The sequence below is a fragment of the Equus caballus genome, chromosome 5 (genome assembly GCF_041296265.1).
Source record: "Equus caballus isolate H_3958 breed thoroughbred chromosome 5, TB-T2T, whole genome shotgun sequence".
Classification (NCBI taxonomy): Eukaryota; Metazoa; Chordata; class Mammalia; order Perissodactyla; family Equidae; genus Equus; species Equus caballus.
The window spans coordinates 98256877-98281261 of NC_091688.1; the positions used below are offsets into that span (position 1 = coordinate 98256877).

Sequence of the window (24385 nt, forward strand, 5' to 3'; positions counted from 1 at the left end):
AGCTTGATCAGGCCTCTTCTGAAATATCTGTTGAATCTGACCATTCATATCTGTCCCCAGTGCACCACCCCCTACATCAGCTACCTCCACTTGTTTGGTCTCTCTCTAATTTATCTTGCCCAAATCTCCCATTCCAACATATTATCCACAATGTCATCAAAGTGGTCTTAATCAAATGCACATCAGATCATGTCACTTTTCCAGATAAAAACTTCCAGTGATTCCTTCTGTTCTCATGACATGGGTCTTGATTTCTTACAAAGTCTACAAGGCTCTGTGATCGAGGTTTATGGAAATATGAAGGAAACAGTGCTATCTACTCTTGAGTGCAGCACACAAACCAGTGAACAGGAGGGTGAGGCCGAGAGCAAGCCAGCATTAATGATAAGGAAGCTTCTGAAAAGCGTTCCAGCCTCAGCATGAAATCAAAGGACGTAGCTCAAGTCCTCAGCCTGGTTGGAAATGGGGCACTGAATAGGGTCAACAAGGGGATCAGAGAGGGGTGGAGGTGCTTCAGTGTGCTTCTGTAACACTCCATACTTCTCCAGTTGTAGCACTTAAAAAATTTTATTGAATTCCTGTTACTCCCTGCAGATTTACAAGATCTGTGAAGACAGGGAGGGTGCCCATCTCTGGCCTATAGACAATATGTAACAGATGTTTTAAAAAATAAGTAAGTGAATGAATAAATGAAGGTGAAGATGAGGGCACAGAAGTGGTAGAGGCAGGTGGGTGCCAGAGAATGGTGCCAGGTTCCAGTGGGGTGACCAGGATCAGCTCAGGCCTGATGCTAGCCACTCCCACACAGCTCCTTTCTTCCTAATCCACTTCTCATTCTCTTTGAGAAGGATTGAGGTCTCTGGAAAACAGCCAAAAAATTGTTATGGGAACGGCAGGCCCAAATAAGGCTCAGGCATCAGGAGGATCTGAGAGCTGAAAGCCACTTCTGTTCCCCTCCCTCAGCTGAGGGGGTGGGGACGGGTTCCCGAGCCACAGCCCCTTTGAGGGGGATTTAGAAGGCACATAAAGGCCCCCAGCCAAGGACTTGCTTCCTCATCCCGTAGTTGGGGCCAGAGTTCTCAGGCCTCCACTGAGAGAAAATGTCCATCCAGTAAGTATCTCTGGGAGATTTTTTAAATGCCTTAGTGGGTAGATGGTAAATGGGCTATTTCAAGGGCTCCTGAAGAGGACCGATGACCTGTTTAGGGAGGGCCTTGGGTCTTGCTGGGGGCAATTTCTCCCTATTTATACATTGAAGCAAATATCTGGAATTCAGGTCTAAATTACAGTGGGCTTTGTGTGACTTAGAATGGGGCTTCGAAGCAGCTGTGAGTGCGAAGATTTCAATGAGGTAGGCCAGCGTTCCACTTCCTGCCCAGGCATTTCCTAGCTGTGTGATTTTGGGCAAATTACTTCACTTTTTGAAGTCTAGATTTTTCCATATATAGAATGAGTATAAGAGAGGTACTTACCCCATTGTGTGGTGTGAGATTTAAGTGAGCTAATGGCATGCAAAGTTCTTTTGATAGTGTGTGGTACACAGTGAGTGCTTAATAAAAGAAAACGATCATAATTAGGGGGTCCGGTCAGAGTTCCCACTCTAAGAAGTTACAAAATGGAGCCAAAGTGAAGAGGCAGGAAATAAGCAAAAAGATGAAAGCTGAATCTCCTGGTCTGACTGTTTTTCAAAAGCACTGAGGCTCTTGGAGATCGGTGAAGAAATGAGACGACAGAAAGGGATGATGGTGTAACGTGGGTGAACAAAGGATGAGGTACTGAACCAAAAAGCTGTTGTCTCCCAGCTCCTAGGACAGAAAAGGATGAGACTCTCTGTGAGGCAAGAGAATCGACGATGCGGCGCGCTGGCAGCAGGGACACGCGGGGAGCGCTGTGGGGACTCTGTCAGGATGGGAAGCGATGGCAGCAGGATTTGTTATTTATCTTCAGAAATGTGGGAAAATGCAGAGGGCAGAATTAAGTTCACTGTGACATTAAAAGGGAGGTCATTTCCCCTGACATCAGAGGAGGAGCACAGACCCAGGGCCCCCTTGCAAACCTGATCCGTTTCCAACCCCCCCCACCCCCCACCAAGAGTGCTCCCAGCCAAGCCTAGACTGGCAGTGCTGCACGGGCACTGAGTTGGAGAGCACCTTTGCCCCTGCAGCTCTGCCTCTGTCTCCAGGGACTTCCTGGAGTATGGCATGGGCCTCTTCCTCATTATTGCACCATTTCAGAGTCGAGCATCCTGCTGGTGGTTACAAGAAACTGTTTGAAACGGTGGAGGAGCTGTCCTCGCCGCTCACAGCTCATGTGACAGGTGGGTCTCGCTGATCTGGAAGCTACCCTCTGTTTTCCGTGGAGATCTCTCTTCTCTGGCTTTTTATTCGTTGGCTTTGCTCAGTACCGGCTCCCCCTGTGGGCCACAGAGAGGGGAATCTGAGGGTTGGGGCTTTTTATACCAAGAACCCCATTCCCTCTCATTTCCCTTTTCTTTATTTCTCTAATGTAGAAAAAGGCTACTAACTGGCACTCCATGGGGACTGGGACTACATCCTTGTCATCTTTAACTGTCAGTGCTGGCTCAGTGACTGTCACATGGTAAATGTGCTATAAACGTCTGCTCCGTCAGTGTCTGGAGAAACACGTACCTGGTGACAAGGCTCTGGAGCTATTACAACAAAGGGTGGTGGCTTTCATGCCCGTTCTGTTGGGAGAGTCTTGGTTTTGGGTTCAGGCAGGTGTAGGTGCTAATCACAGCTCTAATATTTTCCTAGCTGTGAATCTTCCAACTTATACTCTCTCAGCCTCAATTCTCTCACTTACCAAAACCAAATTTCGCCTCACGGAGATGTTGTAAAGATTCAATGAGATAATGTAAATAGTAAGAGTCCCCCAGTATCTGTCACAAAGTGATCAGTAACTGGTAGTTACTATTCTCTTGTTATCATTATCCAGAGACACCACACAACCTGTCCAGCATCCTTGCTTGGATGTGGTGTCACTGAAAGGGCCACAGCCTGGGCGAGTCTCCTTCCTTTCAGTTTCCTCTTCTGTAGAGTAGAAGGGATGAGCCAAATGCTCTTTCTCAACTTCATTCTGATGTGAGCAGTGCAGGTTCTAGCAATCAAGTTAATGTTGTGCCTTTTAGTTAAGCCATGCCTTCCTAAAATATAAATATTTTTAAATATCCCAGAAATATAAAATATAATTATATTCCTAAAATATAAATATTTTATAAATATCCCAGAAATATAAATCCTTATCAAGTGGGCTGTGAAAATTGAGCTGCAGGAAATAGTCCATTTGTTAAAAAAAAAAAATCATTAGTAAGGATTAGGCAAACACTGCCAAACGCTGTACTTTTCAAAGGAAAAAAAGGGCACAAAGTGAACTGCTTAAACTGAAAGGCCCCACGCCTCTCCTGTGCCCCCTCATTGTGCACACGAGGGCACCGAGGGCCGGGGATGGCACACGGCAAACCCTGACCCGGAATCCAGGCCTCTGACACCCAGCCCGGTGTACTTTGCACAGCAGGTTAACTTCATCTGGAAGTCGCCCGTACTCTCAAAAGAATATAGCTCTAGGTTTTAGAAAGCCAGTATTCTTGTTGTTTCATTTAAATGGTTTCGTCTGTACACGCATCTTTTTTTAGTGTCTTGATCCCTGCTCCTTATCCATCCCTTCTACTGCTCACTCCATCAAAATATCAAGAAACTCGAAATTCTTCTTAGAAGTGAGATGGTCAAAATGCAAGTATCTTTGTCTCTGGGGCAAGCTGTCAGGTGGAGACTTCCACATCCCTCAGAATGCCTGTCCCTGTCTCCTCCTAGCCCTTTATCCAAACTCAGGCGTTGCCACATTTCCCACCCCTCGGTCTCCCAGCGGAAGGAGAGTCAGTCCAGCAGACATTTTCTTAGTGCTGCCGGGCTTGAGAGCTGGGGATGTGAAGACTGTCAGCTTCACAAAGAAGAGGCTGCCCAGTCGGGCTGCCAATAGAGTCACCGGCCTCACAGGGACGAGCCAGCCAAGGGCAGGGGTAAGAAGCAAGGTTCTGTGTCTCACCTTCATCACAGGCAGGATCCCCCTCTGGCTCACGGGCAGTCTCCTTCGATGTGGGCCAGGACTCTTTGAAGTTGGATCTGAGCCATTTTACCACCTGTTTGATGGGCAAGCCCTCCTGCACAAGTTTGACTTTAAGGAAGGACACGTCACCTACCACCGAAGGTAAAGGCCTGCTGGGTCCCACTCCTCCTCCCGGGGCTGGGACCCAGCTCAGCTCCTCTTTCCCTGTGCTTCTCAACCTCCTGAACCCAAAAGAGGATTTAGATATTCGCTTCCTCTCTGAGTCCACCTGGGCCAGTGCATCCGGGTGGACACCCAGGAACTGTGCTGCGGGATAGAGAGGAAGCTAAGAACTAGGGCTTTGGGGTCCAACATACCTGGCTTCAAACCCTATATCTACCAGACACCACTTGCCTAGGTGGGCAACCTTTAGCATGATCTTAATCTCCAATTCTTGGTTTTGTCATCTCCAAAACGGAAAATAATAGAATGTACTTCAGGGTTCGTTACAAGGATTAAATGAGAACACAGTGCCTAGCAGGTAGAGAGCATTCAGGAATAATAATAGTTATTATTATAGTTATTGTTGTTATTAGGCCACTAGCTCTCTCGACTCCTTTCCTTTTTTATAATCAGAAAGGCCACAGGGAAGGAGGGAGGGGAGCTACAAAGGAGGGAAGGACCAAATATGTCAAAATGATACAGAAAAAATAGGGTTTCTAAAACAGGAGGTTGTTGCTGAAAGGCTTGTAAGCTGAAGCCCGCACTCCAGGAAGCCCCATTAACACCACGGTGAGTAGATCGTCTCATGCTCTGATATTTAGGCCTGTTAGTGGCTTTGTTGATCACCACAGATGTCAGGCATCCTGAAGAGACAGCAAAAGGAAGAGTAAATGGATGTTTAAAGTAGTCACGATAACTTGGACTGCAACAAGAGAAAGAGATCAGGTCAAGCAAAAATTTAGTTTTGAAAGCATACTTTGGAAGTCAGACAAAGCTTTCATATGTCGAGACCTTGATACTTTTTCCTCTTCATGACTTTGTTTCTTCATCTCTGACATTCTAAACACTTAACATATGAACTGCAGAAAGTGTAAACTCAGATTTTAATTGGCTCTCCATATGAGAAATCCTAGGCAGCCTATGTCATGTAGTCTGGGACATGGTTCAGGAGGTCTGCCTGTGCAAGCAAACGGATTCAAGAATACCTACTCTTAAAGGTAGCAAAATAAATTTTAAAACTGAAGAAAAACACAAAAGGGACATAGGGAGATTGAAAGGAATATAATTCAGCACCCCACATCCTATATTTCTCAGCTAAGTGTAGGTTGATGGTTTAGAGGCTACAGGAAGTCAGGGGTCCTATGGGAACTACGCATGGCGGCTGCGTAGTGTGATATAGAAAATGCATGTTTTTTGGCTCTGGACAACTTGAGCTCTAACCCAGTTCAGCCACATAGGCCAACCACTTAACTTCTCTGAGCCTCAATTTCCATCTGTCCCTGAGAGGTCTATAGGGCATAAATTTAAGCTCGTAGCATATTGTCTCTTTCGATCTTGGTCACCCCAAGAAAGTGACCTGACAATACTCTTCATTCTTTATGCTGTGCATTTATGATTCCGACTTGCTAAGTACCCACAGAATGACCATTCTAAGCTTCACATGGACTACACTGATTGCCCCGTCTATGACCCTTTCCTGTGTCTCAATGTCCTTCAGGTTCATCCGCACTGATGCTTACGTACGGGCAATGACCGAGAAAAGGATCGTCATAACAGAATTTGGCACCTGTGCTTTCCCAGATCCCTGCAAGAATATATTTTCCAGGTTACTGAAACCCAACCGCATGTTACTAAAGACATTTTACATTAGCTCTTTTTCTCTCATGGCTTGAAAGGTAAAGCTACTGGACTGAAAAATCCATTTGCTTCTGCAGGTTTTTTTCTTACTTTCGGGGAGTGGAGGTTACTGACAATGCCCTTGTTAATATCTACCCAGTGGGGGAAGATTACTACGCCTGCACAGAGACCAACTTCATTACAAAGGTTAATCCCGAGACCTTGGAGACAATTAAGCAGGTGGGACATGGTGCTCAGGAGACGGTGCTCAAGAATTTAGAATTTGCAACTTAGGATGAAATCAACTGTGCAGTTTGGTAGAAAGAACATGAGAGCCAGATAGATTAAGTTTCAAATCCTTGCTTTCTCATCAACTACTAGTCATGTGACATAAGGCAAACTTTCTTCACAGTTTCTTCAACTATGAAATTTTAAACACTTATTATATGTATTGGAGGAAAACCTTATAAAATGCCTAACGTGTTCATTCATTCATTTGCGACACAAATATTTATTGAATCCCTTCCACATTCCAAAACTTATGCTAGATGCAAGGGATACATTAATGGGTAAGATAACATGGTCCCTGTCATTTACAGCTCTTATAGGCTAGCGTGGACCTGGCACATACCAGGTGCTCAAAAAATTGCAGCTATTAATATTGAAAATTCTGCTGTTCATAGTTCTAGGTGAGTATGTTGAACCAATTTGCCCTTTCTTATAGACACACCTTATTAGAAATAAAGCTATATTTTAAATGAAATAGCATAGAGAAAAATATCAGCAATATTTAGAAAGCGACAAATTTTGCTAAGAACTTAGACATGCAATGCAGCATTCAATAAAATAGATCCACATTTTCAACCCATATTTATTAAGATGTAACTATTTCCAAGGCATCCTTCTTGTCCATTTCTCCAACACCTCGGTGGAGAAATCAAACCAATACACAACTTAAATATAATAGGACATACAATGTGATGAGCCCTTTAGGAGAAGGAAAACCTTCTATGAAAGCACAGAGAAGAAAGAGATTACTTCTGGCAGTCATTGGAGGATGTGAAGCAGGGTAGATCAAGGAAGGTTAAAAAGGCTTGCATTTGAGTTAGAAGTTAAAGAAGAGGCACAACGTCAGTGAATTTGGAGAAAAGACATTTCAGGTGAAGAAAGTAAAATGATTAAAGGTATAGAGATGGAAACTAAAGGATAATTTATTTGGCACTTTTGCTGTATTTCTCAACAGAAGTGCTAGTGGCATTGGGTGGGAGGTACTCCATCGTTGTGGACACTGTGCCACACATTGCAGAGGTTTGGCGTCCCATCCTTTAAGTATCAGTCATGTCCTCAATCATTGTACAAACCGGAAATGATCCCCAACATTCCCAGCTCTCTGCCTAGGGGATATCACCCCCAGTTGAGAACTAGTGATCTAGAGCACGCACTGTCAAGTGGGACACAGGGGAAAGTGAAGCTACAAGTTTGAATAATGGACAAAATTTGGAATAAGTTGTTTAGCTAATGGAAAGCTACTGAAAGGTTTTGCTCAGAGAAGTGGTACAAGCAGAGCTGTGCTGCAGGAAATTTAATCTAGAAGCCATCTGTAAACTGTATGGGAGGACAAAAGAGATACAGGATAGCTAGGAGACCAGTTGAGTGGAATTCAAGACCAGAACTAGAAATTCAGTGTAGTGGGAATAGAAAGGAAAAATAGTACCAACACTGGGTCTCAATATCACAAGCTGATTTATAATTCTCAACAGACTATTTACTAAGGCTTAACGTACTCTCAAGAGCTCTTCCATGTTTTTGACGCATGTCTGTAAGCACGTGTGTGTGTGTCTGTGTAGATCATTTAGAGAAGAACTGAAGCTGAGTTTTTAAACCATTCATTTGACTCTGATAGTGAATCTGCGTTCCAATCGCCATGGTAATTTAATTGGGAATGCGAAGTTCATGATACGGCTCCAGAATAGACTTTATTAGGAGTCAGGTTCCATTGTGTACCCTGGCTTCATATAAAAATATAGCTTGAAAACGTTGAGGGTTTTTTGTTTACTATTACTGAAATAGTCTCCTCACCAGTGCCTTTGCCTCCAGCCTGATTCTCTTAAATACAACTTCCTTACCTCAGCAGAAGCAACATCTCTAAAATGCAAGGATGAATGTGTACGGGCGCCATGTGGGGCACCCACAGTTTCCAAGGTAAAGTTCAAACAAAGGCCTTTGTGGCTGGCCCCTTATTTCCCCTCCTTGGTGCATGCCCTTCACGGCAGCCATGTTGAATGACTAGTAGTCGCCGAACAGCACACGCTGTTTCACAAGTCTAAGCCTGTACATCAGGGTTCCACTCTCTGGAGCGCAGTCATCCTTCTCTGCCTGGCTGACTTTTACTCATCTTTCAAGCATTAGTTTTACTCATCTCTCATTGTCTTGTGAAGTCCTGTCTAATCCCCCAGTCGGGGTTAGATGACCTTTCTCTACAGACACCATTTTGCACTTGCCACACTGTAGACCAGCTTTGTGGTCTAACGCAGTGCTATCCAATAGAACGTCCCACGAAGATGGAAATATTCTACATCTGCACTGTCCAAGTGCTAGAGAGCACTTGACATGTGGCCGACGTGATTAACTTTGAAGTTTTATCTAATTATAATTAATTTACATGTAAATTGCTACATGTGGCCCATATTGGACAGCGCAAGTCTAGACTGAAATTCTTTTTTTTTTTTTTAAAGATTGGCACCTAAGCTAACAATTGTTGCCAATCTTCTTTTTTTTCTCCCCAAATTCCCCCAGTACATAGTTGTATATATATTTTTTCTTTTAGTTGTGGGTCCTTCTAGTTGTGGCATGTAGACTGAAATTCTTGAAAGGACGGACCGTCTCTGTTTTCTGGACCCTGGCACAGTGCCTGGCATATAATGGAAGCTCAATGAGTACTTGATGAATGCTGGAATGAATGAAGGAATGTCTTGCCTATTATTTAAATAAGGATGCTAAAAAATCCCTATCCTTTAAAACATATTCTCTTAATCCAGTAGAAAGAATTTTGGTTAAACAAATATACACTCCATCAATTATTCATTCAACAAGTCCTTATTGAGAAGGTCCCGGCTAGACATTTTACTGCTGATTTTGCCAATGTTTGATTCTGTATCCTTGAACAAGTCACTTGACCTCTCAGGAACCTCAATTTCTCCTTCTGCAAACCAAGAGGTTTGTGCTAGATCTGTGGTTCTGAATCTCTTATGAGACTCCAAATTGAATTAAAGCGCTAAGTCTTCTCTCCAAAAACGTTTGCATTTAATTTCAGGAGATTCATAGTTTCCCTGACGTCTATTTAGGTTAAGACTTTCTATATTAGATGAATCCTGGGGTTCCTTTCAGTAGCAGATCCATACTCTGTGCAAGCCACTGGATTTGGTATTTAGGTTGTCCCATACAAAACTGCCATTTTTGTAAAACGAAAATTATTGAATATCAGCAATTTCATACAATTCATCTAATATAATAAGGGAAATACACAGAAGTCCCAGGACTCAAATTTATCATTGTTTGAGGACAACCTGCATGTGCAAAAGGAAAGTGACTACTCAGCACGGTGTACAGTATACATCAACTGAGCACAGCCAGGGAGAACTCCAAGATTTCAGAGGCACAAGGGGTTACCATGGGGGTCAGAGGAGAGCTCTGCACCAAAGATGGGAATTCAGGCAGACTTCAAAGAGGGTAGGACCCAGAGAGATGGAAAGAAAGAGAAAGTGCACTCAGGGTGACGGTGCAAGCAGCAGCTCTGAGGTCAGATCTAGGGACCAAAGGTCTTTCTTTACACTCTTTCTCGTAACATGGATGGCATTTGCTCTCCTTCCCTAGGTTGATCTTTGCAACTATGTCTCAGTCAATGGAGCCACTGCTCACCCCCACATCGAAAGTGATGGAACTGTTTACAACATTGGTAATTGCTTTGGGAAAAATTTTTCAATTGCCTACAATATTGTGAAGATCCCTCCACTACAAGCAGGTCAGTTTACCAATTTGACTCTTCTTAAAACAAATGTCTATCTTGTGAGAAAGTTCCTGGAAATACAGGATGCCAGATCAGAATATCAGGATAGCACTACATGCACAGTTAAATTACTCTGATTTCAAGATGATTGTCCTCATCCCTGTCCTACCAGGGGACCTATGCCCAAGGGCACCAAAGCAGGAAATGACATCTTGAAAATACAGAAAGCAAGTGACCGAGCTCTATTCTACAATGATTCAAAGATGTGGTGTACATGTGGATTTGATAAGACTTAGATTCAAATCCAGCAAACATTTATTGAACGCTTATTCACGTGCTAGGCAAAATTAAATTTTTAAACAAACATATGTGTATGCATAAGAGCATAAACACATATATGTATGAGGGTGTATTAAGTATGCTGCGTGTATTTAGTTCCCAAAACTACAAAGAAATCTATTAACTCATATTAATATAAAGAAAGAATATTAAAACAGAAGAGAGAGTACATTGTAAAATTCTCCATTCATTGCCAGAAATTTGATAACCATCTTGATGATAGAATTATTTGAATATATGTGGGTTTTTGTAGTGTCCCTTAGCATGATTCTCAAAGTCTAGTCCCTGGACCAGCCGCATCACCTGGGAACCTGTTAGAAATACGAATCTTGAGCCCCACCCAAGGCAGACTGAATGAGTAATGCTGGGGATATGCCCACCATCAGCATTTTAAGAAGCTCTTTATGTGACTCTGACACACACTAAGGTTGGAAGACCACTGACTTAGTAGTAAATAAACTTTAATGTGCTTAAGAATTACTGTACAGGGCTATTGACACAAACCCACATACACTATTCTTTACAGGTAGCTAAGAGACTGTAAAAGGCATTTTGGCCATCCTCATGGTTTGCCTTACTCCCCTGACTTAGAACCCCACCTCCAAATGTAAGATGCGACTCTGCTGCATTCTGCCTGCCACAACACTTTTTGAGTGCGTTTTTCCAAATCTGTTGCTATTTGGATTTTCCTGGGTGATTGCAGCTTCACATGAAATTTTGCTAAGAATGCCAATGCCTGAGAAAATGATAATAAGTTCTGAAAAAAAATAAAGATCTGAAAATGTATTTCTTTGCTTGCATTAAGCTGTTCTAAATGCTCTGTATTTAAAAAAAAAAAAAAAAAAAGAGGCTGTTCCAAAGCCTTCTAAAACCACTTTATTTCAGACAAGGAAGATCCAATAAGCAAGTCAGAGGTCGTTGTACAATTCCCCTGCAGTGACCGATTCAAGCCATCTTACGTCCATAGGTAACTCAAAGGCCTGCTATGAATCTTCAGGAAAACTCAAGTTTAAAGATCTGCTTTGCCTACCTTTGATACCAATCCTGATCACGACACTTTCTTGCAGAAACCCAAATTTAAATGTAACTAATTTCATGTAGGCACTGTTGATTCATGTAACTGAGCATACATCAAGTGTACGTATTTCTTTGTGGTTTGAGAATCAGCCCTTCCCATTCACAAGTCTATTTGTGTTTCTGAACAGTTTTGGTTTGACTCCCAACTATATTGTTTTTGTGGAGACACCAGTCAAAATTAACCTGTTCAAGTTCCTTTCTTCATGGAGTCTTTGGGGAGCCAACTACATGGATTGCTTTGAGTCCAACGAAACCATGGGGGTAAGTCTTACATTTATTTGTCAAGTTTGTGATTCTGAAGAAGGTATATTTCATAATGAACATCTTTTTCATTTTTAAATGCATCAAAATATTTTCCTCACTTTTCAAGGTTTGGCTTCATATTGCTGACAAAAAAAGAAGAAAGTATCTCAATAATAAATACAGGACCTCTTCTTTTAACCTCTTCCATCACATCAATACCTATGAAGAGAACGAGTTTCTGATTGTGGATCTCTGTTGCTGGAAAGGGTAAGAGAGGACCTTAGATAAATCCTACAGCTGCATCTCCACTTGCTCCTGGAAATTAGGGGCTCTTTTCAGAGATGCTACTCTCAATATTTAACCTGAATTACATCTGAAAAAGCAAGGAGTATGCTTACGTCCCAAAATGTAATTGAAAAAGCAGTAGGGAGTTTAGGTAATCAGAAACACTCACAAACTGAACATCAAACCATGGTTCATGATTGAAAACCAGTCAGATCCATGAACCAGATCTGAAAAGAAAAGGTTCTGTGACCTGTTAAGTGAACTTAAACTGAACTCCACTTAAACTGGACAAGATCCCTTGGGGGGACCTTGAACTCCACCCACTCTGGGTTTGGGAGAAAGAGACATGCTTTCTTCAGAATAGCCAAGTCACTAAAAAGACCGTAGTCCCTAAAGACACAGACAGAATGGTGATGGGGAAGCAGAACAGAAAGTATCACAGGCTGCTGTTACTTAAACATCCACCAGGCAGTTGCGTTTTTTCACACAGAGTGGACAGGAGGAAATGGCTGTAACATACTTGGGCCATTAGCAGTTCCTGGCTGGGGAACAAAGAACAGACAGGTGGTTGTGCTTTTAAAAGGCAGGAATCATCTCTCCAAAATTATTTGTATTTATCCGTACTTCATGTTTGACTTCTTATTTTTGCAGATTTGAATTTGTTTATAATTACTTATATTTAGCCAATTTACGTGAGAACTGGGAAGAGGTGAAAAAAAATGCCAGGAAAGCTCCCCAGCCGGAAGTTAGGAGATACGTGCTTCCTCTGAATATTGACAAGGTAACCGCCCTTCCTGGAGATTACAGACACAAGAATCTCTCACCCTTCTCAGCATTTGTTCTCCAGCTTTATGTTCACACATAAAGTCTTGAAATGTCGGACCTGAAAGGAACTTGAAAAATCAATTAATTCGACTCCCCTCGTTTTACAAACAAGGAAACTGAAGCTCAGAACAGAGCCATGACTGAGCGAAAGCAACTGCAGCATGGCCAGAGTGACAACTAGATTTTGATTCTAAATCTGGTATTCTATCATTTCCAAAATCCTTTAAAATATACTTTCTCAGTGAATAGTGCAGACCACTGATTCCTAGGATCCTTTATCAATATGTAAATAATTTAATTTGAATAATTCGAAATTCTAGAGAGATAAAGCATCAAAAAGTGCCTTCACAGGGAAATCAGCCCTTTATTTTGGTTTCTGACAAATCTTCTGAAAATATCACTAGAGCATAAAAGGCGCTAATAGCATCAGACAGTCGTCTCTTTATTTCTACTTTTTCTTCCCTGTATTCAGTGACTGTCTTTTTAAAATGTCAGAGTCACATCCAGAATTTTTAGTGTGATAGAAACGCCAGTCAAAATCAAGAAAATATAAAGTTCCCAATAGATACATGAGCAGACACTCTCATTTATGTACATTTGAGATACAGACACAGAACTACATGGTTGAGGCAGCTACGTGGAATGTAAAACACTGTCCCCAAGGCTGAAAACAGATGCGGTGGAAACTAAACCCAATTTAGAACCAGACACTACAGCTCCGAAGCAAGCTTGTAAGCTCTGTGAAGAATAAGAAAGAGGGAGATTAAGGTTGGGCGTTCTAGGGAGGTAAAAGAGCTTCTACAAAGGCAGGGAGCAGTTTAAAAGGCAAAACTCAATATGGAAATGGAAAGCAGTTGCTGGGGCTGGTACTTAGGAACAGAGGGGAGATGGGCTTTGGGCAGGCGGACCAGGGGGATATTATATGGGACTTTATAAGCCTTTGGGTTTTATATAAATGATAGGGAGCCATGGAAATATTTGAAGTGTGTGGAATGTGTATATGACATAATTAGATCTGTAATCCAGAAAGTTCACTCTAGTAGCATGGTGGAGGACAGTTTGAAAACGGGGAGTCTGGAAGCTAGAGGCTCTTTAGAAGACTAATGCAATATGGCAAATAAAGAGGATAAATGTCTGAATTTAAAAGAATGGAAACTGAGAGATAAAGGAAGGTACAAAGCTGAGAAGTATTCAGGAGGCAGCATGAGCAGGAGCTGGTGAGCAATTGCATGTGAGGGAGAGGGAGGACCTCAGGATAACTTCCAGATTTCTGCCTTGAGCACTTGAGTGGATGATGAGTAACTGAGTTGGAAACACGAGAGTGGGAGGAGGTGGTGTACAGGAAAAAGTAAGATTTATTTTATACCTGTTGAGACTGAGGTACTCACTGGCCATCCCAAGAGGAACGTTCCACAGGCAGCTGGTATAGATGGATCTGGAGCTCTGGGAGATGGGTCTGGGTACCTTAAGGGCTCTTAAGTTCCCCTTAGGAAGCAGATCTCTGGCATGTAGTTGAATGCCCATCAAATACCAAATGAATGAGTCAGTCGATTTTAGTAAACTCTTATTTTGCTAATAACGGTAAAATCACAGTAATCTTTAAGGAAATGAAATACGACCATTTAACTTAAATATTCCTTACCTCACTGTCTCCACATTCCAAAACAAAGAAAAAGGAAGGATTTTTCTAAATGTGTAGTTACCATTACCTAGTTGTTTCACACTAGTTGCTGTATCACACTAGTTGTTTCAGTGGGTACATTGAGAGGATCCACTTTTCGTTCTCCTGGAAGTCATTACCTAGTGTAGCGGGAAGGAAGGAGATTCGGTAACGATAACGCACGTCAGCACGAGGGCAGGGTGAGTCGCTTTGGTTATTCAGAGAATGGAGCAGTTGAACTTGTTTCGGGAGATTCATGGAACACAGGCATTTGCAGTATTTTGGCAGAAGAGATGGGACTGAAGCAGAACAACTGAAGACAGGAGGAATAGTTCAAGGAAAGACAGAGAAGTGGGGAGGGGCAGAAAAGCAGAGGGAATTGATTGCAATCCAACTGGTTAGGACATAAGCAAAAGTAGTGGAATCAATGGGGAAAAGAGCTATAAAAATAGGTTGGTAATCTCTGAAGGCATAAGGCCAGGTGAAGAGTTTGTACTGTATTTGGCAGGTGATGGGGGACAATGCAGGTTTTGAACAGAAGAAAACCATGTTCAGAGCTGGTGGGCTGGGTGTCAAGTGTACTGACCTTCTGTGGTTGTCTCTATGACTAAATGTCTGTCTTCTCTGAGCAAGTCCCTCAGTCACTCTCAAGTTCAGTTGCCTGCTCTGAAACCTAAGTATATTAGACTAAATAATAACTAAGGTCAGCTGCAGCTTTAGTACTCTGATTTTCCACATTAAGGCTGTGTTGGGTATAAGTAGAACTGGGTATAAGTATAAGTGGAGAAAGGATGGAGATAGGGACCTGGCAGAGGAGACAATTAAAACTCCTCAGGTGAGAGAAAAATGCAGTGATAGTGGGAACCTACCAACGCTGCCAAAAGGGAGAGTTGCTGCAGGTGGAATTAAAAGCCTCTCACGTTTGATTGGACGGCAGAATGGATGAAGTCTTAGACCTGCAAAAGGTCACTGAGATCCTTTAAGCTTTCGTGTCTAAAGTAGCGATATCTTTCAAAGTAGGGACTGTAACAGGCAGAGCAGGTCTGGAGATAAATATGAACCAAGGAACTCTGAGAAGCAGGGATCATGGGTACGCAGCCGATTCAAGTCAAACAGACCCGAACTTGAATTTCAGCTCTGCCACTTACTGGCTCTTTGATTTAACCTTAAATTCTCTTTCTCTATGTACAAAGAAAAACATTTAAGCTTCTTAGATTTCCTTTTCTTTATCTATATCCATCTTATAGTGTTGTTGTGATCAGTAAATGAGGTGATAATATGTCAATCACTAAATACAGCCCCTAGCACAAAGCAAGTGTTAAATAAATATTTGTTATCATCACCATCATCAACAACAAAAGTAATATCTACAACATCTTCATGAGGAAGTCTTGTAGGCTTTCTTATGCAAGTGCAGGACCTTGTGAGAGAAATAAGGGTTGGAAGAAAAGAACTGATAATTATTGGTATTGAAATGATGATCAAATGCGTGAGAACAGATAGACGAGACTGCTAGCAGGAAAAAAATTCATACTTTAGAGTAAGTTTTCTAAAAGAAACATAAACATTTGCTTATTTTAAAAACGAGGAATCTGATAGCCAGAAAATGCTTAGAGAGAAGAAAAGATGGCCAAGCACAGAAGTTTGGGAAACGCTCACGTGCAGAAAGTGGTAGAAAAAGAGCAGCCAGAAAAAGAAAAAGTCACCAAAGAGCCCTAATTACAGCTAAGAGAGGGTGAGGCCACTCAGGACAGGGCAGAGGGTGTCGTTGGTGCCCACTGCCACAGACAAGCTGGAAGGGATGGAGACTAGGGACCAGACACCAGATGTGGTGATGTCCAGGGGAGCAGGACGAGAGAGGTCGAAATCAGGTTTCAAGGCACTAAAGGTGGGCATCTGGTGAGCCTGTGGGAGCAGGTACTGTACTCTGTACTTTCCAAAGTTTGCCAGTGAAGGGAAAAATAGGTCGTAAACTAGGATAAGGAGAGATAATAAACAGATCAAGGGAAGGGCTCAGGAGAGGAAAGAGTATAAGATGACTGAAGTTTCCAGTTGACTGGTTAAGACGGTGGTAGTATCTTTAACATATATCTTTATCATTTTTGAATAGGCAGTGCGTGTAAATGGTGGAGAAATCAAAATGATATAAAAAGGCATATTCGCTGGGAAGTGTCAGTCCGGTCTTCGTCTGCACCCATTCCGTTCCCAAGTGTAACTTTCATTAATGTCTTCCTTTTCCTTGGTTTGCTCATGCAAATATAAGAAAATACAAATTTATATATAATTGTTATTTCCCATTCTCTTACCAAAAAGTGGATTTCTATGTCCACTGCTTTGTTCCTTGCTTTTTTTCATTTAAAAATATATACTGAAGATCTTGCTTTTTTCGACTACACAGTATTCTTTTTGTGAACTTACCCAAGCCTCTCACTGCTCAGCAGCAGAGTTGTTTCCAGTGTTTGGCTTCTACAGATAATGTTACAAGGAGTAACTTTGTATGTGTGTTATTTCATAGACGTGCAGACATATCAATAGGAGAGATTCTCAGAAGGGGCACTGCTGGGTCAAAGGACAAACGTGTCTGCAGAGGAAAAGTATGGGGAGGGGAGTCAAAAGGAGGAGGTAGTTTGTTGAGGAAAGCAAAGATAACATGACGGATTTCCTACATAAAAAACCTTAATTTAATAATAGAAAAAATAAGATAGAACAGAGTAAAATAATTAAATTTACAATCACATAAATAATATGTTTGACACAGACATTTGACCTTATTGCGTGCATAGATAAATATGCAGATATATGTACACCACTATCTTCTTCCCAACATCAACACGAAATGCCTTGAGGCCCCATTACACAAAATCTCATGAAATCCATTCTTCTCTTTGCTTCTCACCTCCCATCCCTTCCCTATCCTGGAAATCTTCTACCACTTCCTCTTAACTCATAGTACGTCACAAGAAAAATCCCCTCTATCCTCTTATCAGAACGTTCCCGCCACCTTCTTTCTTTAACCAAAATCTGGCTCTCTCCCGAGGACACTGGTCTGTCCACAGCAATTTCCAGGGTGGCAGTTTCTCCTCTGGCCTGGAGTTGGGGTAGGTGTCCTCTTTGTTCCACTTTGCTGCTTCCACACCATTGTTCCTTCTATCCACCCTTAAAATCTCTCAATTTTTAATCTCATTCCGGCTAATTATATAGCCAAGCGCACGTACACGTGTACATATATACACCTCTCATTATTGCTGTCATCTGCTAACCAACACTCCCTCTGCCTCCTGGCTCAGTGTCACACTCCCCAGATCTACTCTTGACTCTTGGTGATTTCAGTATACACATCGTACGCGATTCTTCCAGGAACCTGGCCTTCGGTTCCTTGAGCTCTCCCGCTGAACCTGTCTTCCGACCTAGCTCAGCTACTCCCTCCCCAGAGTCATATCCCTGACCTTGCCATTACCCATGAATGCTTCCTCCATAATCTTAGTTTCATGCATGACACACCTCTCATCTTTCAAGATCACTTGCCCTACTGCCATTCCCACCAGGATCCTCCCATCCACCAAACCCGTGACCTTCTCACTATCCCTCACTCCCCTGAGGACTTGCTTGCCCTCCTTACACAAATAAAATTCCATGGTCAATCATTTTAATCACCCCCTTGTATAGATCCTCATTTCTCTTGCCTCTTTCTTACTTTACCAAACTCATTTGTCAAAACCACAATCCTAGTTAAATTCAACTTTCCACCCACTCCGTGCTTGTACTTCTGAGGCTGAAATTAATTGCTGAAAAACACATAATCGTGTTAATTGGCCCAATTTTAAATACATGTCCACAAACCTTACTGCTACATTTCCCAACTTCATTTACTCTCCCACTTTCCTAGCTAAGTATTTCACACCCTCCTCTCTTCAAACTTCTAACACCCTCCACCTCCACACTCATCCGCAGCTGATGTCTCTGCTTCCTATTTCACTGAAACAAATGAAAGAAATCAGAAAAGAACCATAGACTCCTGCCACCACATCCACCCGCCCACCAGCATCTGCACTCAGAATGAATTATCCATCTTCCTGCCCAGAACTGGCCCGTCCCAAGCTCCTCACCCACGGGAGGACGTCACTGTAGCAGTTCTACCCTCTCCCCGACGTCGTCACTCTCCTCCCTTTCTCACTGGACCACTCAGATCATGCGGTTATTTTGCTCTCTTACAAAATCCTCCCCTTGACTCCTCTTGCACCCACCAGCTACCCCCTCATTCCTCTTCTTGAAGACCTTCTCATGTTGAGGGCACCAAAACTCAGCCCTTTGTTCTCCTGTCTTCTGTTTGTACAAAAGGGTGTGCTCTTTGTAAAGACTCACGTTTTAAACCAGCCTACGTTTACGTTTTCAACTTTCCTTTCAACTCAAGGTTCTTATATGCTACAGCCAACGCCACGTCTCCATTGGAGGTCCAATGGACATCTCAAGCTGAATAAGACACAACTTAAACTTCTCATCTTCCCCCACCAAATAATTTACCCCACATGCAGTGGTCACCATCTTTGTTGTGACAACACCAACCTTTAATTGTTCGGGCTAATCTGAACTATTGTTTTCTTTTGACTGGACTACTATAAGACAGACTGGTTTCCCTGATTTCATTCTTGCTTCCCTCCTACTCTTAAGGGTAGTCTCAAAAGAGGAGCCTGAGTGATTCTTTTTTTTCTTTTTCTTTCTTTCTTTTTTTTTTTTTTTTGCTGAGGAAGATTTGCCCTTCCCTAACATCTGTGCCAATCTTCCTCTATCTTTCAGTATGTGGGCCACTAGCACAGCATGGCCAGTAACAGAGTGGTGTAGGTCCCCACCCAGGAACCAAACCTGGGCCACCAAAGTACAGTGTGCTGAGCTTAACCACCAGGCCACTGGGGCTGGCCCCTGAGTGATTCTTTTAAAAATAAATCATAGCATATCACTCTTCTGCTCAAAGTCCCCCAGTGGCTTCCCATCTCTCACTCACTGTCTCTTGGTGATTCCAATATACTCATCATAAGGGATTCTTCCAAGACCTGACCTCTCAGTTCCTTGACCTCTTCCACTGATCCTGTCTTCCATTCTAGCTCAACCACTCACTCTCCAGTGACCAAGAAAAAGACCAAGTCCTCTCAAAGAGCTATAAGGCTCTACACAGCCTGGGCCCATTACCTCTCTCCTCTCCTCTCTTGCTCTTCTCCCGCATGCTCAGTCAGTTGCGGCCACATGGATCTCTTTAACGTTCCTCAAGCACATTCAGCATCCTCCTACCTCAGATCTTTGTCCTGTTTGCTTGCTCTTCTTGAATGCTCTTCCCCAGATATCTGCACTGCTAACTGCCTCGTCTCCTGCAAGTTTTGTCTCAAATGTCACCTTTCCAGTGAGGCCCACCCTGACCGCCTATTAAAATTACAACCCACCTACTCTTCCCACATATGATCCCCTTATTCTGCTCTATTTTCTCCCCACATTTATGATGTACTATACACTTTATCTATTAATTATATTTATTGTTTATGTCCCCAAACTGGAATGTAACCTTCAGGAGGACACGGACTCTATTCCCTAAAATATCCCAAATGCCTAGAATAAAGTCTAGCACAAAACATGTAGTGAGGTATTAATAAATGAATATGTTCTTAGAAAGAGTTCATGATATATTATATTCATAAAATAATCTGAAAAATCATGTGGTGGGGGGATGTGGGTGATGAGAGATCTTAGAAAACATCTGGTCTGGTAGATTTTCTACATTTATTCTTCCTTTTGACAAAATAACTGTATGACTTTTTTTCAAACAAGATCAAAATACATCCTAACTATAAAAGAGATGAACACTGTAAATGGATCCCTAGGGGGTTGAAGTCTTTGTTGTTCTGCAGAAAAACGCTGTTTTTCCTGAAGCCCTTCCTCAGAGGACTTAGTCTTTGAGGACAGTCTCATTTTACGGATGAGAAGATTGAGGGCCTGAGAGGTTGTGTGACTTTCCCAGTGACACACAGGCAGTGACTGACACAGGCACAGACAGCTTTCCCAGTCGTGTCCCCGGGCTCCCCCTTCTAGAGTTTTCTGCACTGTTTCTCCCTACATGTTGACTTAAGAAATGAAGAACTCAGGAGATAAGACTCTGGAAGACTGCATTTCTGGATACTTGACTTCTTTTCTGCTCACTGAAGTTTCTGTTATCCTTTTTCGTAGGCTGACACAGGCAAGAATTTGGTCACTCTCCCCAACACAACTGCCACTGCGATTCTGTGCAGTGACGAAACCATCTGGCTGGAACCTGAGGTTCTCTTTTCAGGGCCTCGCCAAGGTGAGATGATTTAGAGAAGAAACTCACATGAGAGGGAACACAATGTTCCATTCAAAGAGATTAACTGAGTTTTCCTAAGCATGTGCTCTATTTTGCAGCATTCGAGTTTCCTCAAATCAATTACCAGAAGTATGGTGGGAAACCTTATACATATGCGTATGGACTCGGCTTGAATCACTTTGTTCCAGACAGGGTAATCACTCCCTCTTACTAATATTAAAGCAGTACTCTGAGTCATATACTAGTCACAAAAAACATATTGACTGACTGACTGATCGATTTTTTTTTTCTTACAAGCAGCTCTGTAAACTGAACGTCAAGACTAAAGAAACTTGGGTATGGCAAGAGCCTGATTCGTACCCCTCAGAACCCATCTTTGTTTCTCACCCAGATGCCCTGGAAGAAGATGATGGTAATGAAAATGATGGATATATCTGAAAACTCTCTTTTTACTAGAGATCACATAGTTAGTTCATCAGGAGAGGAGTTATGTTGATTATCCCCTAATGTTCAGAAATGATCCTTAACATTACTGAATGAGACAGCACTAAAGAATTTAAACTTACTTTAAAACAAGCATCATCTTGTGGTCAGGTCTCATTGATTGTCTTGTTAATGCCAATGAATTGATTCCGACTCCCAGAGCCCCTGTGTACAACAGAGCGGAACCCTGCCCCATCTTTTTGTGCCATTCTCTCACTTTCTGGCGTTATATCAGACAATGCTCCACTACTATTCGAAGGGTTTTCACGGCCAATTTTTTCAGGAGAGGTCCTTCTTCCTAGTCTGTCAAGTCTGGAAGCTCTGCTGAAACCTGTCCAGCATGGGTGACCCATCAACCATGGGTGACCCTGGAGGTATCTGAAGTCCCGGTGGCATAGCTTTGAGCAGCACAGCAACACGCAACTGCCACAGTGTGACAACTTACAGATGGGTGGTGTGGTTCCCTAACTGAGAAAGGAATCTGGACCACAGGAGCGAGAGCACTGGATCTTAACCGCTAGACCATCAGGGCTGGCCTCTCATTGATTACTAGTGGAAAAGATGCACCATCTGGTGTCATGATGGAACACCAATGACTGCTCTAGATGAGGGAGAGAAGGAGGAAGAAAGAGCACCATGAATTCTAGGTTTTTGGTTTTCCTGACCTAGATAGATGTCTGAAAAAGGATAGAGTTCTAAGGACAGAAATTGAGTATTCTAACAGATCACAGAGGCTGAGAAGGCAGCTTTGTGACTCTGGTTTGGTTATTTTTAGTAAGCTGGGGCTAGAAAGGGATCCAGAGCCACAACTCCCAGCTAGGTCTTGGGAATTAAAGAAATAATATACCTACTGTTTTCAAAGTCTTCACGATATAGATTTTGTGTTTGACTGTCACAACATTTTTTTTTTTTTTTGCGGTAGGTAGAGCAGGTGTTAAATCTTATGTTACAGATGAAAAGGCAGATCCATTCATTCAAGAGGAATTTAATGAACACCTGCATGTTCTGATCACTATAATGGGCTACTGGGATATGACAGTGGGCAACACAGATATGGTCACTCCCTGCCTAGAGCTTATAGTCTAGGGGACACGCAGAGTTTAAAAGATCCCTTTAGGTTGGTCATACAGCCAGGTGGTGGAAGAGTCAAAACAAGATATCGAGTCATGTGGCTTTCTTCATTTGTCAGTGTAATAGTGCCTATGTTATTTCAATGACATTTCATCTATGGTCCTGGGCTTTTTTTAAATTCACCCTTGCCTTATTTCCTTCCGATCAACAGGTGTAGTTCTGAGCGTGGTGGTGAGCCCTGGGGCAGGACAAAAACCCGCTTACCTCCTGATTCTGAATGCCAAGGACTTGAGCGAAGTCGCCAGGGCTGAAGTGGAGATTAACATCCCTGTCACCTTTCACGGACTGTTCAAAAAATCCTGAGCACATTCTAGCAAGATATGTTTCTGGTGACAAAACCAAGGAAAACAGTCAGAACTACAATCAAATTCTGTCCAATTTTAGCCTGCTGTAATATACGGTTTTAACACGCAGACACACAATTTTGCAATGTTTTACAGAAAGCACAGAGTTGAGCAAGCAATTCCTTTAAAAAAAAATACATATTTAGATAATTACACTTCTCTATGAGACAAACAGACCATAACTAAAAACCTCTTTATATATTTAGCGATTAGCAAATGAATTTGGATCTATTAAACTATTTTTTACTTTCATTATAAAATTGCATTTTAGGTACCTATCTGCTCCAATTATTTTTTAACATTTAAAAGCCAAGGTCCTCTACTCCTGATTTGTGTGTGGCTTTGCTGAATCAAGGCAGTATCATGCAAAAAAGCCTAATTACTAAATGTCAGCCAAACTTCTTCTCAACCCAGCAACTATCATCTAACAGTAATCACAGAAATTGTATGCATATATAAAAGTGCTGAAAAATTCTCAAGCTGTGTGAACTTTAACATTTCCATTTAATTTAGGTAATTACTACTTTTTCTGATTTTACTATAAGGAAACCTATCTCTAATCAACTGAGGGCTCTCAGCCAAATAACATCTCAGAGATTATTTATTAAAAACTTGTGTAACATCAAGGCAATTACATATAGTGGTGACTATAGTTTTTTGGAAAACAGTGCATAAATACAAAAAGAATTTCTTCTTAAATTAGGGTCTAGAATTCTATTTGGGGGTTATACTTTGTCGCCTCTTCTGTTTGATTATATTTAAGCACTGCAGTCACCTGACCGAAGAGGAAGAGAGAGAAAAAGAGGAAATATTAAATTATTAACATTCAGATATTAATACATTTTAAGCACTGTCATTTTTAAAATTATTCTCTTTGGTGCAACGTCTTGCAAAAAAAATGGAAATTGACAAAAAACTGTATTCTATACCTTAATCCTGGTACCTATTTTATGCTCAAAAGTATTAACATATCCTTATAGTTAAGAGGCTCGGCACTTTGTTTGACTAAGTAAAAATACTTTGAAGGAACAAACTGACTAGAGTACTTCATGCCTCCTTCTGATTTTCTTATTTAGATAAAATGAAAACTCATTTTTTTAAATCATCAATACTCATTAAGATATACTTTTCAAAGGAAATCTAAAATTTCAGAAAAGGGGAAATTATACAGTAAAATCATACAGAGCTCACCTAAGCTCAACTATTATTAAGATTTGGGTACTGGTCTTTTCCATCCTTTTCCTCCTGTGGGTCTTTAAAATAGCCATTATTTCTTTATGGAGAACCCCTAGATAGAACTAGAAATCTCAAAACAGAAAAGGAGAACTGCCAGAGAATGCCATGGAATGAATATGTGACTGTAGATAAACACCAGTCGCTTGTTTTTGCTCTCCAGACATGGCACATGAGCCTAACTCCACAAAGAAGGCTATTTACCTGCTTTTTTAAGAAATGCAGAAAATAAATTACTGAACAATTACTAAGTTTTATACTCAATAAAGTCTCCAAATTAAGAGAATTCCTGAAACTTCCACTTCCTAGCCTTGCCAGTCACCCCGCCTCCCTCGCACGGGGTTTCCATGAAGCAGGCCTGCGATTCGACGGGCTCACCCACCTCCTTTGGTGGGATCCCATTCCCAGCGCTGCGCTCTGCGGTGGTCACTACAGCGCTAAGAAGGGAGAGAGGCAGACACGACTAAAATACACTCTGCCAATGCCAGTTCACCCAAATTGGAATTCTCTACGCAATCATTGCTAATATTGTA

General features: G+C 42.0%; 1 protein-coding gene and 1 long non-coding RNA gene across 5 annotated transcripts in view; one reads left to right on the top strand and one right to left on the bottom strand.

The window, feature by feature from the left end:
• The first annotated feature begins 1000 nt into the window (after positions 1-1000).
• On the top strand, positions 1001-23652 carry RPE65 (retinoid isomerohydrolase RPE65). Of its 4 annotated transcripts, XM_023641876.2 has the most exons (14): positions 1001-1111; positions 2235-2317; positions 4074-4224; positions 5783-5890; positions 6000-6141; positions 9775-9922; positions 11132-11213; positions 11452-11584; positions 11694-11833; positions 12503-12632; positions 20547-20661; positions 20760-20854; positions 20962-21073; positions 22427-23652. In XM_023641876.2, exons 1-14 carry the CDS (start codon positions 1101-1103, stop codon positions 22576-22578), a joined length of 1602 nt encoding a protein of 533 aa, XP_023497644.1. In that variant the 5' UTR covers positions 1001-1100; the 3' UTR covers positions 22579-23652. The 4 variants fall into 4 exon arrangements, 3 of the variants coding, with proteins under 3 accessions (XP_023497644.1, XP_070123596.1, XP_070123597.1); XR_011438897.1 differs by lacking the exon at positions 11132-11213; XM_070267495.1 differs by lacking the exon at positions 4074-4224.
• LOC111773623 (uncharacterized) overlaps positions 2276-24385 on the bottom strand; it is a 37466-nt gene continuing 15356 nt past the window's right edge. Inside the window, exons 8-14 of the long non-coding RNA XR_011438898.1 lie at positions 22480-22601; positions 16755-16917; positions 14065-14476; positions 12676-12744; positions 4766-4928; positions 4063-4177; positions 2276-2413 (exon numbers count right to left, since the gene is read on the bottom strand). This is a non-coding gene — a long non-coding RNA (uncharacterized lncRNA). The remainder of the gene's footprint in view (positions 2414-4062; positions 4178-4765; positions 4929-12675; positions 12745-14064; positions 14477-16754; positions 16918-22479; positions 22602-24385) is intronic.

Bases quoted from the DNA above. Each gene is read 5' to 3' on its own strand.
- RPE65 (XM_070267496.1), top strand. From the start codon at position 2,197: ATGGCATGGGCCTCTTCCTCATTATTGCACCATTTCAGAGTCGAGCAT. The intron at 2,318-4,073 runs GTGGGTCTCGCT...CCTTCATCACAG, and splicing joins GCTCACAGCTCATGTGACAG to GCAGGATCCCCCTCTGGCTC. The intron at 5,891-5,999 runs GTTACTGAAACC...TTGCTTCTGCAG, and splicing joins TGCAAGAATATATTTTCCAG to GTTTTTTTCTTACTTTCGGG.